This window comes from Balaenoptera musculus, chromosome 10 (assembly GCF_009873245.2).
Source record: "Balaenoptera musculus isolate JJ_BM4_2016_0621 chromosome 10, mBalMus1.pri.v3, whole genome shotgun sequence".
Lineage (NCBI taxonomy): Eukaryota > Metazoa > Chordata > Mammalia > Artiodactyla > Balaenopteridae > Balaenoptera > Balaenoptera musculus.
In genome coordinates this window covers 65,724,745-65,741,758 of record NC_045794.1, presented here as the reverse complement: position 1 = coordinate 65,741,758, position 17,014 = coordinate 65,724,745, and the positions used below count along the sequence as shown (strand labels likewise).

At 33.0% G+C, this 17,014-nt stretch overlaps 1 protein-coding gene across 2 annotated transcripts in view; it reads right to left on the bottom strand.

Annotated features, from left to right (window-relative positions):
- Positions 1 to 570: 570 nt before the first annotated feature.
- Positions 571 to 17,014, bottom strand: part of OTOGL (otogelin like) — a 147,717-nt gene continuing 131,273 nt past the window's right edge. For both annotated transcript variants that reach the window (XM_036866495.1, XM_036866496.1), the window contains 9 exons: positions 16,868 to 16,972; positions 16,743 to 16,783; positions 12,475 to 12,538; positions 11,210 to 11,388; positions 10,646 to 10,750; positions 7,985 to 8,104; positions 6,535 to 6,580; positions 1,449 to 1,528; positions 571 to 894 (listed from right to left, as the gene is read on the bottom strand). In XM_036866495.1, the coding sequence (XP_036722390.1) occupies positions 694 to 894; positions 1,449 to 1,528; positions 6,535 to 6,580; positions 7,985 to 8,104; positions 10,646 to 10,750; positions 11,210 to 11,388; positions 12,475 to 12,538; positions 16,743 to 16,783; positions 16,868 to 16,972 (941 nt within the window). In that variant the 3' untranslated portion in view covers positions 571 to 693. The remainder of the gene's footprint in view (positions 895 to 1,448; positions 1,529 to 6,534; positions 6,581 to 7,984; positions 8,105 to 10,645; positions 10,751 to 11,209; positions 11,389 to 12,474; positions 12,539 to 16,742; positions 16,784 to 16,867; positions 16,973 to 17,014) is intronic.

Below are 17,014 nucleotides of genomic sequence, written 5' to 3'. Positions count from 1 at the left end.
ATACACACCTTACCATACTGTTCAAAAGGAAAGAACATATTGCTGGAATGTCAAAGATGTAGACTTAATCCAGCTGTTAACATGAATTCACTATATTGTTACACTGGATGAATTTGTACAAGTCACACAGCTTCTCTGGTTATCTGATAAATTTGTAAAATAAGGGAAATTTGCAATAACATTCCTAATATCCATTCAGACTTCAAATAATCTAAAATCCTATTGTTCTATGATCAGTCTCTAAGCGTACCACTCTTTATGATTATCCAGATGCCCCTATTAACTGATTACATTTACCAGAATAAACAGTAGCAATAAAGAATATCTTAATTTGAATAGCTATGGCAGACTTTTCAAATTAAAAATAAAAAACTATTGAGTGAAACTGAAAGAATCCTACGAAACAACCTTCTAATAGATGAGAATATAATTGCATGCTGCAATTATATACGTAACAGCATTTCAGCTGAACATCTTAAAATCATTTGATTCTCTAAAATAGACTAAGTCAATAAATCTAGTTTTTCCTGGAAATTGTATTTATTTTGTAGCAAGTGTTAAATTGCCATATCCCAGTAGTCTGAAAAATACATTATTAAACAGTATAAATCCGCCCAGTGCCTTAAAAAGAGTGATAAAAGTTAACTCCATTTGACCTTATGATGTTGCATAGAGTTCTTGGAATCCAAGAATTTAATTCCACTGGCATGTGCAGTCTATAGGTTCCCGGAGAGTGTGCAGGACTTCAGTGCCATTGCCTGAGCAATACAGTGGCACAGTCAAGTTGCGCACCCCATTTTCACGACAACACTTACAGAATCTTAGATGGCTCTCAATATTGATATTAAATATGGTAGCTGATGGGCATTTTCCATCACAAGATGCAACATTTATCTGTAAGGAGAGATGAGAAAAATGTTTAAAAAATTTTAAAACAGTGATATTTATTCCACTAAGGTAGCATATTGTTTGTCCAAGATGGCAATCTGACATAACTCAAAGTATGAAATGTGCACACATAACTAGACAGATCTATGGAATATAGTAATCACAATCTAATGATTCTATTGTAACCTGTATTGTATCACAATTAAGTAGACTATAGAATCAGACAGGTCTTATTAAAGTGGGAAAAGTCAGAACTAAGACTATTTTTGCTGATTAAAATTACACACTTAAGACAGTATGTGGTCAAATATATTTAGGTTTAAATTTCCATCTCTCTGGATTGCAATTAACATTCAGAACTGTTGATTATTTATGCCAAGAATAATTCATACTTCTTCACAAACAGAATATTTTAATATTAGAATGTAGGAATAATCTCCAAAAGTTAAATATTTTAAGTGTTGGCATTTTGTTGGCTTACAAACTTACTAGTGCTGTGACACATATACTTCTGGAAAGACACATACCCTTTATGTAACAAATGATATTTTTCCACTTACAGAGCTTTGACTTATACAGTCCTGTTTCCTTATGATTGATCTAATAATCACTTTCTGGCATATTCTTTCTTCTCGTTTGCCTGATAAAATACAGAATGTATTTATTCCTCAAAAGGTCCCCATCAAATTGTTTCTTAATTCAATTAAACATATGAATATATTTATAATTGAAAACTGATTTTATATAAAACATATTTCTATAATAAGAGATAGTGAAAATTTTACTCTTATATAGTTTATGTTCAATATTTATGTTCAACTTCTTTTCTCATATATTTTCTAGCTTTATATTTATCTCTTTATCTTATTGTCTTAGATAATTATCATAATCATAAATCAAACATATTCCACACATGGAGTAATGCTAACATCAACCTGTGTCGGGTGTATATTTATTATTATATTTAATGTAATATTTATACATTATATTTTAATGTAATACATGTTTACCTGTACATGTACAGGTAAATATACATGTACATAATTAAGGCATACATACATATATATATAAATCTATTTTAAAATATAAACTGATAGATTTAAAATCATATTATCTTAATGGATATTAATGTAAAATTCAAGAATGTAACTGAATTATTATCAACCATGTTGAAATGTATGGATGACTCATACTTGATTTTATGGCTCTGAAATGATGTCACAATTTCTAATGAAAACACTTTGTATCAATTAATGATCTATTAATATGCTTCTGTGTGCATGATGTATTATCACTTGATAATACACCCAATAATATATAGTTAATGCTGTATGATAGAGAATGTAATACCTGAATCAGGATACAAAACAACCAAGGTTCTCATCTCACCCTGTTACTACTTTGCTCTGTCACTTTAGGAAAGAGACTAAATCATTGAGTTTCCTTGTTTGCAAAAGACTGGAATTAGAGCTCCAATCTTCAAATGAGTTTAGTCACAAAATCTTTATTTAAAATAAATGCTTGTATGAAATCCCAACATGTGAAGTATATAAAAGTTAAGCCACTCTGGTTGAAGCAGAGATGGGTAGCAAAGATTGCCTGAAATTAAACTGTTCTTGTCAAGGTCATCCATGACTTTCAATTGCTATTTTCAAAGGTCACATCTCAGTTCTCATCCTACTTGACTTCTCAGCAGCGGTTGACTCAGTCCCTCCCTCTCTCCTCCTGGATACACTTTCTGCAGTTGGCTTCCAGAGCGTACTCTTTGCTCTTCCTCCCATCTCTTTATGGCTTCTCCTCAATCTCCTCTGCTTGTTCTTTCTTCTTTCCCCGACCTCCCAAATACAGTGTGGCCTGAGGCTCAGTGTCGGTGGCAGAGGGCAGGCTGTTTTGTGCCTTATGATGCTTTCACCCAGTGGTTACTTCATTAGCCCTTCTATTCTTATAAGTTTTAAAACAAAGAATAGTCAAGAAGGAAGCCATCTTTGACATGACCTATAAGGTCCTTATCTTCTTCTATCACTTTCATCCCTGTGCTGTGACTGTACTTTGCCATTGCTTCCACCTTGAACACTCTTCACTCTACCTGGCTGGCTCCCAAGGACATTCAGTCCCTACTCAAATGACACCTCATCACAGAGGCATTCTCTAATCACCCACTTAAATGAACAACCCAATTTCCCTCCCTCTCCATCACTTTAATTCTGCGCTATTGTTCTTTATACCATTCATCACTACCTGACATAATAATGTATATTTACCTCTTATTGTTTCTTCCCCTTCTTGATAACATACACTATGCATGCAGATATTGTTTCATCCTCTATCATAGTCCCAATGCCTAAAAGGGTGTCTGGTACGTGAGAGGCACGTAATAAAAATCTGTTTGTGTTCATTCATTCAATGAATGAAACTGGGACAGCATAAATGTATTGTTAGTTGGCTGGATTTGTTCGTGCCAAGAGCCATTTCCTATTTATTCCTCAGAGACTTTATTGTAACACATTTTGTTTAGCATAGCACCTGCAACAATACCCAATATCCACAGTATCTCTGATAAAGCCTAGTCACCCCAAAGCAAAGACTACAGACAGGGGTTCTCTAATGCCAAAGCAGAAACTACTTCACAAGGCCTTACACATCAGATGAGAGAAAATGAGGAGGCTTGTTATTATTCTGCACTTCAAAGAGCTTGGCAAAATTGAAATATCCTGAGGCCAGGTACTGGAGAGGCCTAAGTCTATTGAGTATTACTGATTAGTGTGATACACTTTTCTGAACCTTCATTTCCTCACCTGTAGGGAAACCATACCTACCTCCCAACCTACCTTCCAGAACTGTGGTGAAGATTTGTTGCAGTGCTGTCTGCTATGGGTTTAATAGAGTGTTGACAAGTGACGGACAATCAATAGTAGCAATACGGTCAAGTCAAACAGATCTTCCCCTGTCTGCCCTCAGATAACATAAATACACTCACTTCTCTAATAATTAAAATGGGGTTACAAAATTCAAGGTGTTTACATTGCAATGTGATTCTATGCCTATATCACATACCTATGGAAGAGTCTAGAATCTAAGGAAGCAGAAGCAAAAAGACATGAGAGCATAAAAATATAAACTTCCTTAGATTCTGGAGCAAAAATTTCACTCCTTGAGTTCTTGATACAATGACTACTTGATACACTTTATATTTGATTCAGAGAAAACAATGAAAAATTGTTCATTTCTAATGAGCAAAAAATTTTCATTAGTATGTGTCTAAGAGCCCCAGTAATTAAAAAGCATTAAGTGGTACTCTATTACCCACTAAAGTCCTGGCAATATAGCTGTTATGGGTTGAATTCTGTCTTCCAAATACTCCTATGTGCCTCAGAATGTGACCTTATTTGGAGATAGGGGTTTTTTCGGAGGTAATCAAGTGAAAAAGAGGTCATTAGGGTGGGCCCTAATTCATATGACTGGTGTCCTCATGACTGGAAATTTGGAAACAGATCCACTTACAAGGAGAACACCATGTGAACATGAAGATGGCCGTCTAACAACAAGCCAAGAAGAGAGGCCTGGAGGAGACCCTTCCCTCACAGCCCTCAGAGGGTATCAACCCTGCTGACACCATTGTTTTAGACTTCTAACCTCCGGAACTTTGAGACAATCAATTTCTGCTAAGTCACCCAGTTTCTGGTATTTTGTTAACAGCAGCCCCAGCAAATGAATACAAGAACAAATTAGACATCAGAATGTTTGTTGTGGGTGGGTATGAATGTGTTGGATTTTACTTTTCACACCTCATGTAAATAGACTCTGTCGTTCCAGCCCTGCACTGATGAGGAGACATCATCAGTCAGACTCTGCCCTCTCCTAAAACTTATACTGATGATGTTCCAGAATATCACGAGCAGTTAAGAAACAGGCTGAGATCAGGCCTGGAGTGAAATCCCACAAGAGATATGACTTAGATGAGTTACTCAAACTCTCTAAACTGAAAATCAGGATAAATGCAGAACCCATCATTGGAATTTTGTGAGAAATAAATTGTCAGTAGAAAACAGGTGAGTTTATGATTTATAAGCTGTTATTATGTTCAATAATATATATTTTACTTATGTTTCATCAAAATTTTAATACATTTTATTTTATTTTTTTAAGATAATTATTTTATTTTCTTTTTAATTAATTATTTATTTTTCACTGCGTTGTGTCTTCGTTGCTGCGCGCGGGCTTTCTCTAGTTGCAGTGAGCAGGGGCTACTCTTCGTTGAGGTGCATGGGCTTCTCACTGCAGTGGCTTCTCTTGTTGTGGAGCACAGGCTCTAGGTGCGCGGGCTTCAGTAGTTGTGCCTCATGGGCTCTAGAGCGCAGGCTCTGCAGTTGTGGCACACGGGCTTAGTTGCTCCGTGGCATGTGGGATCTTCCCGGACCAGGGATCAAACCCATGTCCCCTGCATTGGCAGGCAGATTCTTAACCACTGTGCCACCAGGTAAGTCCCTAATACATTTTAATATTGTTTTCAATATGACTAACACCTCTAAATAGACAAGACTATTCTTACATATTTATGGGATTTAGCCCTTCATGAAAGAAGTTCAGAAATCTCCCTTGAGAGGCATGGTAATTTGTGTCTAAGAATCCAGCCCTACACAGTGGCATTATTAACCTGAATTGTGTTGTAGCCTTTTTTCCCAAAAGCTTCTCTAAACAATGTTAAAATTACTATTTATGCCAAGTTTCCTAAAACTGTTTTTTTGTTTTGTTTTAGTATTTTCATTGGATTTTAATAACTTTATTATATGTGAGATTGAACATTTTTTCTATTATTAAAGTGAAATTTGCATTACGATAAAACTAACCATTTTTAAATACACAATTTAGTAGCATTTAATACAGGCAAAATTTTGTACATCCACCACCTTATCCAATATCAGAACATTTTCATCACCCCAGAAAGAAACCCCATACCCATGAAGCAGCACTCCCCCACTCCCCTCTAAAACTTTTTTCTTGACATAAATTCATGAACACAAAAAATAAAATCATAAACACATAAATAAAAATGGTTGCATGAATACCCCTCTATTCTATTTCAGTCCTTAAAATTATTAAAAAGCACTATGAAATAAACCTTATAATTCAAATAAATATATTGCATGCACATAATTTTGTCAAAATAATTATGGGAAGTTTTATATATATGATTTAAATATAATTGACTAAACTGGTATTTCTCAAATGTATTATACAGAACCATAGATTTGTTCAAATAGGTTTGGAAAATTTCACACTTTCTATATCCTTATTGAAGTCTCATCATAACCTACTTTGTGTAGTTCAGCCTGTTCAAAGCACATTTGACCATAGGGCACTTTCAAACTTAAAACCTACTGAAATCCTGTGCAATACCTTTTGAAAAATGCAACAATAAATTTCTAATATTTAAATTAAAATTCATCTCAATTAAAAACTTATGCGCCAGAAGATAAATATTAAATTACAAAATAATTAACCACATGACAAAAAACATTTAAGTAATAAACATTATAAAATTTGTTTCCCTCATTGCAACATAGGAACTGAATTTTATGGGGAAAAATAATAATCATGAGCAATTAAAACTAATCAAATTAATGTATGTAATTTGTCTTCACTTACAGATCTTGCAACAGCCTTCGTTATAAAGCTTTACAATCCCTTCATTCTAGGAAGAAAAAAGGAATAATGTTAAAATTCAGTGTTTTTTCATTTCATCCTAAACTAGAAATAGAAAACCAACTTTCTCAGTATTTTTACTAAATATCACAAAGACTTTATAGAAAGATGATTGAAATTTAACAATTTCTATAAGAATTTTTGTTTGTAAAATTAGGAGCAGATATTTTGTTTAAAATTTGTTATTTCTTCATTAGTAATATGAAAAACTGCAAAAAGAGTAACTTACTTAAAAGAACACATTTTAAATACCACAAAAGATTTTCTTACCAAATCAAAGTAGTAATAGGGAATCTAAATAGAGGCCATTATATCTTTTAAACTCCTTGAAATAATCTGAACTACTTTTTGAGACTAGACTGAGTTCCTGAATATAACTGAATGTTAAAATGATGTCTCTTTTTCTTTAATATTTTATTATTCAAAAGAAATTCCCCACTTCAGGATGTCTCTTGCCAAAGGCTAAATTAAGAAAATTTCATCGATTATCTTTTGGAATTCTTACAGTAAGTTGCTAATTGCTTTTAGTAACTTGCTAATTGTAATTCAAATAAAAGGATAATTTATTCTATAAAAATGAATCTGTGAAATAAGATGATGCCTAAGATTCTTTCAAGAGCTGAAATTCTATTACTTTAGTACATATTGTATCTCACTAGCCAGCCAGCTAGCTAACCGTCATCACTAAAACGGCACATCATGAAAAAAAAGTGAAACTATGCTATTTCTCTACACTTAAAGAAAAATATTGCCTCACACAACAGAATAAAGCTTACTTTTCATTAGGGGTTATTATCTCCTAAATAATTAAGGCTACAAAGAATCTTTTTAAAAAAATTGTGTGACTTTCGAAAATCTACTCTCCCAATAGGCTTTTCTACGAGAGAAAAGGGAATTGGAAGAGCAAAACTAAAGAATCAGCAATGCTCTGGCATGTGCTGAGTTTCACAGTGGCCCATGCTCAGAGAAACTACAGCAAATTTCACTTAGGCTAGTATGCTTTAAACAGCGAATGACAGCATAAATCTGCTGTGTGTTTAAGAAAGAGAAATTTGACCAAGTTCTGATTGATTAGTTTATTAATCTATATGGAAAGAGAGGCTAAGTTGGCTGATAAAAGGATTTTTCAATAATCCTTTGGTCTACATATTAAAAACCCAGACATAGCATCACATCCATTCAGGGAGACTCAAAATTATTTGGAATGCCGTATATAACTCAAAGTGTCAAACTGAGGAAATATAATACAGCTTTTATGTATACATGAAAATAAAACATTTAGCAAAATAAATAAGCCATAATGTATGAATGTATGACCTTGGAAAACATATTAATATGTATTTTCTAAATTATATTTAATGCCAAATTTTCTTAGCTATAACAAAGTACAAACCATTTTGCATTCAGTCTCATTAAAAGGGGGACAGACCATACTGTAGTTCAGAATCATCGTCCCTTCGTCAGTCTTAACACATTCAAATGTGGTACAATTATAGTGCCAGGTACTCCCCTCCTAAAAATAAAAGAGAAAGTTACTGTTTGCTTATTAAAATCTGCTATATTTCTTAAGTAGAATGTTTCCTAGCCTACTGAATCAAAAGTCAAGATTCAGAGAGCTTCTTGTGACATAAAATGTCCATCTGGCAATGTCCCCAAACTTACCTAAAATAATTAAAAATACATATATGTAGTATGTGTGTGGGTGGGTGTTTTGGTTTCATACTAGAACCAAGATGTAAATGTGAAACAAAGCAACAGAGAGGAAAGAAGCAAATAGGTATCTTTTTCTACTACAAAATTAATTATCTAATGTGGCCAAGTGTCAAAGGTCTTGCTCTAATATTCCCTTACTAATTATAAAACAACAAATCATATTACTTAGTACGCCTCCTCTCTTGAGGTTTGTTTATTTTTCCTTCTACTCCCTTATCACCAAAAAATTTAAAAATCTTTGGATGATAGTGATTATTCACCTATGATTCTAGTTTTCTATACCTTCTGGTTCTTCTTAAACATATCCCTATTCTTTTAACAACTTTTTTAACATACTAAGTGTTTACTTCATTCTTTTTTTTTAATTAATTAATTTTATTTATTTATCTTTGGCTGCATTGGGTCTTTGTTGCTGCGCATGGGCTTTCTCTAGTTGTGGCGAACGGGGGCTACTCTTTGTTGTGGTGCGCGGGCTTCTCATTGCGGTGGCTTGTCTTGTTGCGGAGCACAGGCTCTAGGCGCACGGGCTTCAGTAGTTGTGCCACTCAGGCTCAGTAGTTGTGGCACAAGGGCTTAGTTGCTCTGTGGTATGTGGGGTCTTCCCGGACCAGGGCTTGAACCCGTGTCCCCTGCATTGGCAGGCGGATTCCTAACCACTGTGCCACCAGGGGAGTCCCTAAGTGTTTATTTCATTCTTGATTTCATAATTCCTATTTAGAAATAAAATCAGCTGAAAACAATTATTATATAATTATTAGGCTGTAATTGTTGATATATTTTTTTATTTTATAACCTGCATTTTAAAATGCTAGTCAGACTCTGACTTGAAGATTCCTTGTGAACCAGCAAAGAATTCTGACAAACTTTATTTTCTGTAGATTCTATTTTAATGTATAAATATCGTCAGGTCTTCCATGAATCTCAACTGGAAAAGATCTACAAGTCCAGGTATAAAAGAAGATAAAACATTCAAATTCGAATATTAATTCTAATATTCAATTCAAATAGTACTATCTAATTTATCTGAAATCAAAAATTACTTGTTCCATAAGAATTAGATTTCTAGATAACTAAAGCTTATCTTTGAAAGAGCCAAGAGTTAACAATCTTGATGTATGTTTACCTATATTACATTACTTGTTGTGTTCTCAAAAAATATTCTAAACATAATTTAATCTTTTATTTAAATTTCAGGGCTATCACAGGATTATTGACATCTATAGAGTTTATGTTGCTCTTTTACTAAAATCCCCACATGACTGTATATTTTCAAGTAGTCTCTGATTCCTTTTCTCTCACACCTATGTCTCATTTTATAAGCTTCCTTTTTCAAGTCTCCCTCTTTAAAACAATATAATATGAAACAAATATTGCTATGATTAAACAGATAAACAATATCAACAACATTATTTAAATCAATAACACTATTTTTCACATAATTATAAAGCAATAGACTATGAAACAATAAGATAATTGTTCACTTTTCTTATTTAATAAAATGCACAGGATTGGAGAAATCTCTTTTTCTTTTGGGTCTGTGAGTAATCCCGTGTACTTAAGAACACCATAAATAAGACCTCCATATAATTAAACTATTAATGGAAAAAATTTAAGGATAGCAATAATAAAATGGAACTACCTTCAGGTAATGTAAATTATAAACAGAATTTGTGACCCTCCTAAATCTGATGACATCACTAACAACTGTACTAATACATGGTTCCATTCTTCTATTATAAAAAAGGAAAGGAGTAGGTCAGTCTGCAAACCTCCATAGAGTTATTATGAGGTAACAGAAGAATTCTGAATAATAATTTTATTGTTTTTGGCAGAAAGATGTGGTATAGCATTCATTACTCTTGGGATCTTCTTTTTAAAAAATTTTTCAAATACTCTTAATCTTTTGTCATATTTACCCAGTGAAACCTTTGATACCTGAAATAATAAAGTGCTAACAACTTGAGTTTCAGATTTCTATCAAAATGTTTCATTTCAAATGAGTGAATAATATAACATTGTTCTTTTCCTTTGTTCTAATTATTAGAAATCAACATTTCTCGAAGTCCATTCCTAACATCTGGGGAAAAAAGTAAGGATCTATGATAAAATAAGTTTGAGAAACCATTTTAACATGCTCCTTTACAACAGGAATCAGATACTTTAAAATGTAACTATGTCTTGTGTGTTGTAAGCATGCTGTATATGGGTGTGCTTGTTGTATGCAGAACACTATGTGTGTGTGTGAGTGATATTTTTCAAATTTATGGGAACAGCTTCTTTAGAAAATAGCACAGACAGCTACCCTCCGTGCAGCACATTTTAGGAATGAAGAAATTCATACCTCATATATAACTGATGTTCCATTTTCCATTTGAAATTTGCAGGATACATTTTTGCAGGTACCACAACAATCATAATCACTTGGCGATGGAGTGTATACCTGGTGCTGTGCATAATAATAATAATTTGAATTAGCCAACAACAATACTGATATTTTTAATGAATTCATTCTGAAAGTGCTTCCCAATATAACCTATGCTGTCTCAGAACACCTGTAAAGCATTTCTGAAGTTGAATTTGAAGCACTTCAAATAATAACTGACTTTATATAGCTGTATTAGAAGTGAAGTAGATGTTAACCTTTACATCTAGCAGCCAAGATTCATCAAGTAGATTTAACAAGCTCAGGTCAAACAAGCTGTATAGGTAATAAGATTCCTGAAGCTCAAGGTTATACACAGGAAAGGGAAACTGCATTATATAGATATGCTACAAATTAACAGATTATTAAAGAACTATTCAAGTGTATATTTTTAACTTATGGAGTATTCACTCGTTTAAATTCTACAGCTGCCATTTAAAGATTAATTAACTCTCACCAGAATGACTTATAAAGAATACTTACAACATCACATTCTTTTGAACAATTCAACATTGTAAAATTCAAAGTGTGGAAGCCTGTATGGTTATCTTTCTCTTCTAGACACTCTACCATGTAACAAAAGTCCCCTTCCAAATACTTTATCATAGATTGGCCAGGATTCAATACTGATACTTCTTGAAACACACACACATCATCCTTTTCTAAGAAAAGAAAAAAAAGTCAACAAAAAGTACTATATTAAGTTTTTTATTAATTGATCATTGGAACTTTTAAGTCTATGTTTTTATTGTGATGTGCAATTTTTTCAAAACCAGTAAAGATTTTTACCTTTATATATTGTTAACAGCTCAAGAGTTCACTTAATAATGAATGTAGCATTTATTCCTTAACATAGAGTAAGAAATTGATTCCTAAACTCAACTGCTATACACTGTATGAACTTCCTCTGAAAACTATACTTTATAGCAGATTCCAGAATTTTAGCCCAAAGTGATCAAGCTACTTGCTGTTCCCTCTTCTGGAAACATAACATGACAATTTTGGGGAGTGGATATAAATGGAGGCAAAATCTAAATCAGTAACAGTAGGTCTCTTCATGAAGGGATTGTGTAACATTTCATGTTTTTTGTTCTTTTGAGAGAAAATTTTCAATTTTTTGTGTTGCAAAATAAAGTCATATAAATCATACTTTATGACGAAGGTAGGTGATATAATGTGCTATCACATCATTAAAAGTGGCTTATTGTAGGCTAGAATAGTGAAGAAGAATACAGCTCAGAAGCTCTTTGTGCCTTGCCAACATTGGATTTAACTCTTCTCTCATATAAAACTACAAAAGTTTTAAGCTATTGAACAAAAGTTTATTTTCTATTAACCTACTAATACTTAATATGAAGATTTGTTATTTCATAGAAGAATCAACCTTATGCTTTGCAGTGTTAATATCAATAATAATAAAACAGTGAGCAAAAATCTCTGACTTTTAGATGTTGTCTATTTTTAAATTAAATTATATACACTAAAAAGAACCCTGGCATCAACTTTAAATTCTGTGATACCTCTGAAAAAGAATCATTTTTATGTCCTGTTATCAAGTTTCTCAGAACATTTAGGAATATTACAAAAGAGGAAATTGAAAAATATAAAGTACACTTTTTATACTTAAAAACTGGCCAATGGCTTAAAATGTGTAATACATCTCAAAACTTATTTTTAATTTATTCATAGTAAACAACAGATATCAATAATACTCATTATCATTTAAAAGTTTCAAAACACATAGTTACCACAGAGATACTGTACACATCCACAGTTACTCTGAAAGTTGCGGTCTATTGCAGGAAATTCTCCCTATTAGAAAGATATTATTATATGACTCATCAATATGGCTTATTATATTACCATTGTAAAAAAATGCACAATATAACATCTAATAAGTTTCCTACCCCACAGCCACACAGCAAGTTCATAAAAATATTTGACAGTGAACAAGCTTTGATTAACCCAGTGGTCATTTAATCAGTAGCCTATAGAAAATACTCACAATAAAAATGTGATCATAGACCACTCAATCTCTCTAAACTTAAATTTCCTTATCTATTAAATGAGTGAAGGTGGATAAGATGATCTTTATGATTTGTCCTAACTTTAAAATTATATTGTTAGATTCTGAGCTTCTAGTGGGCAATTAGAGATAAAAGAATGCTTGCTAACCCTAGAAAATTCTCTTGATGAAAATGTTCTTGATCTGCTCTATAGAGGTGGTCCAGAACTCTGATATCTGCATCAGAGCAAGGCTGCTTTAGCATATAAAACAAGAGCAGAAGAGTGTAGTACAATGATTAATAGCACAGGCACAGGAACAAGACTGCCCTTGTGCCAGTCATGCTCTGCTACTTAATAGCTCTGTCACCTAGGGCAGATTACTTAGCCAGTCTGCTCCTCACCTTCCTCATCTGTAAAATGGGGATAATAATACCATCTGCCTCAGAACTGTTGAAAGAAATAAATGGATCAATATATGTAAAGAGCTTAAAACAAGCTGATGTACAGAAAGTGCTATAACCTTTAGCTGTTAGTAAATTGCTGTCATGACCAATGCTTAAACTTTTTCCTACTAGGGAAATGTTATAGGTTCTTAAGTGTAGGACTCAGGCTTAAAGTTTCAAGAATTGTATTTTAAACATCAACTTTTCCTGGGTGTGTTTAATTTTCATATGACATCAGTAATAAAAACTAATTTGATTCTTGACACAAAAAATAACTCAAATTCATAGTAATATATAAAAGGCACTTTTCTCCATAAGCTAATAATATCTCACTTTTTATAGTGCTTTACGAGTTGTAAAGTAGTTTCATAGACATTAACGCCTTTGATGTTTTATGACTTTTAGTCATTACACAATTCTAATGGGATTGGAAATAAAATATTAGAAATACAAAGTTAAAAATAATAATAAATCAAACTCTCCCACTGCATAAATTACTCCAAAAGATTAGATAAGGAAGTATTAGGCTCTCACTAACTCTTTTAAGTCACTTACCTGTTTTTCAATAGTTAGAGCCACAATGCCCACTGTGTCCTCTCATGCTTAGGCTTAAATCTTCTATTCTTCCTTCCTAACTTGTTTCCTTTGAGATCTTATTCACATATTTAGTTACACTTCTATTCTCTTAAGTACCCAGTTTCACCCAGAGGAAATAACTCCTGATTGTTCTACCAATACTTAATATTACATCAAATATGATGGTATTTTTTTTCTCTCAAGTAAGCATTCCTCTCCTTTAAAGTCAGTAGCAAAATCACCTCAAAGTGTTTCACTTTTTAGCTATTATGACCAGTGCTGCTATGAACATTCAAGCTTTTGTCTGGACATATGTTTTCATTTCTCGTGGATAAGTACCTAGGAGTGGAATTGCTGAGTTATATGGTAACTATATATTTAACCTTATGAGTAACTACCAGGCTGTCTTCTAAAGCAGCTGTACCATTTTATATTTCCACCAGCAGTGTATGAGCGTTCCAATTTCTCCACATCCTTGCCAACATGTATTAATATCTGTCATTTTAGTGAGTGTGAAGTGATATCTCACTGTAGTTCTGATTTTCATTTAACTGATAGCTAATGATGTTAAGGAACTTTTCATGTGCTATTGGCCATTGCATACCTTTATTTGGACAAATGTCTGGTTATATACATAAAATGGAATATTATTTAACAGTAAAAAGGAATGGGGCTTCCCTGGTGGCGCAGTGGTTGAGAATCTGTCAATAAGCCAATGCAGGGGACACGGGTTCGAGCCCTGGTCTGGGAAGATCCCACATGCCGCGGAGCAACTGGGCCCGTGAGCCACAACTACTGAGCCTGCGCGTCTGGAGCCTGTGCTCCGCAACAAGAGAGACCGTGACAGTGAGAGGCCCGCGCACCGCGATGAAGAGTGGCCCCCGCTTGCCGCAACTAGAGAAAGCCCTCGCACAGAAACAAAAACCTAACACAGCCAAAAATAAATAAATAAATAAATAAATAAGGAGAAGATCAAAAGTTCATTTAAAAAAAAAAAAAAGGAATGAAGTACTGATACATCCTACAACACAGATGAACCTTGAAAACGTTATGCTAAGTGAAAGGAATCACAAAAGACCACATGTTATATGATTTCATTTATATGCAATATTAAGAATAGGAAAATCTATAGACACAGATAGAAAATGTATTAGAGATTTCCTAGGTCTAGGAAGTTTTGAGGAAAATAAGTGACTGCTAAAAGGTACAGAGTTTCTTGTGGCAGAGGGTAATAAATTTGTTCTAAAATTGATTGTGTTGATGCTTGCACAATCTGTGAACATAATAAAAACCATTTAATTGTACATTTTAAATGGTTGAATTGTATGGTGTGTGAATTATATTTCAATAAAGCTGTTATTAAAAAAAGAAATACTACAAAGACCTAACAGACTCTTTAGGTTGAAAGGCATTTGTTGTCTCTGCAAATAAACTAATGTGATTTTTAAAAATATATCATCTTAGACACTGAAACAAATATTTAGCAATTTCAGGAACAATGGGTCAGGTCAATACTTTTGTAGAACAAGGAATGTTAAAAATAAATTGCCTTGCATGGGCGTTTAGACACAGCCCTTGGTCTAATTCCTGAAGATCTCAGTCTATCATTTACTCTCTCTAGACCTCAGTTTTCTTACTTATCAAATGAGCTAAATATATCTACTTTGTGAAGATTCAATGAAATAATATACAAAACTTGTTATGTAAACTGTGAAGAACTTGAGAAAAATACAATATCATAATTCTACTCTTTTCTGTAGGTGTATGTATATAGTGTATACACAAAATAATCCAAGAGAATTTTTATGAAAGTTACTTGTAAAGCTTAAACATTCTATGCAAATCACAGATGGTAACTCATCATTAGAGTAAATGTTAGATTAATGCTTTTTTAAAATACAATTTAATTAATTTATTTGACATACAAAAAGCTGTACATAATTGATGTATACAACTTGACAAATTTTGAGATAAGTATACATCATGAAATATCACCGTGCCATAGACCTATCCATTAACTCCAAAAGTTTCCTCCCACTCTCTTATTTATGATTATTATTATATTGTGGTAAGAACACTTAGCGTGGGCTCTACCCTCTTGGCAAATTTTTAAGTCTACAATACAGTGCTGTTAACTATAGTCACTATGCTGTACAACAGTTCTCCCAGCATTTATCCATCCCGCATAGCTGAAACTTTGCACCCTGCTTTTTAAATGAAACAGTGGCATCCTAAGAAGGGTTCTGTTACTTTAAAAAGTGCCTCATTTATTCCCCAGAATATAGCCTTGGCCTGAAAAGTCTGAACGAGTTTCTAATGATACACATTGTTTGAGAAGGAAAAGAAAAAGAAAATCTTTGTGAAAGAAAACATGTCTTCTTTGATAAATAAGGCCAGGAATATATTATCTTTCTCAAGTCTTAGAGGCATACTGTGGAGGAAAATATTTAAAGAAAAAAAAAAAAAGACTTGTAAAGCACCATAACCTCCATCTAATGATTAAATAAGTGATACCAGAGTCATAATTATTATTTCTAAAAATTAAATTTTTGGAATTTCTGTAAGGTTTGCATGTTCATACATAACCCCTAACAAGGTACAGTTAGTTACATGTTTATACCCCCTCCTCCTCTGAAACAGATGCATTGTTAGTGCACTTTCTTAAAGAATCACTGGGAAACCTTTCATTATTGAGGTAATATATTTTCAATACTGTGCTTATTTTAAGACCAGTGAACTTAAGTAGATATAAGACTGGTAGATTCAGTCACCAGTGGAAAAAAAAATAACATATTGATTGCACTTTCCTGTCTCAAGTATAATTTAAAATGTTGACTGCTCCCTAATATCAGAGAAGATTTAATCTACTTCAGTACAACTTAAAGAGAATAATTCTATTAACTCTGAAAAGAAATCAGAAATGAAAGCAATAAAGGAAGAATAAACTGATTTATATTATATTAAAATTCAATAAAAATATGTGTTCTTACCACTTCACAAGTTGGCATAACAAGATTTTCACAGCTACATTCTAAAAGGCAAAAAACAACATATTTATATTGGTCAAATATATTAATACATTCTAATAAAACTTTAAAATATGAAAATTAGTTACCACAGTGCCATGTTGGACAGCATTGACCAGGTACATTTTCTTTCACAAGTTTCATATCTTGGGCACATTTGAGTAGCGGCGTAGGACAAAGATTTGGCTCACACACTAAACAGAAAAATAACATGAGTAAAGATTAACTTCATGTAG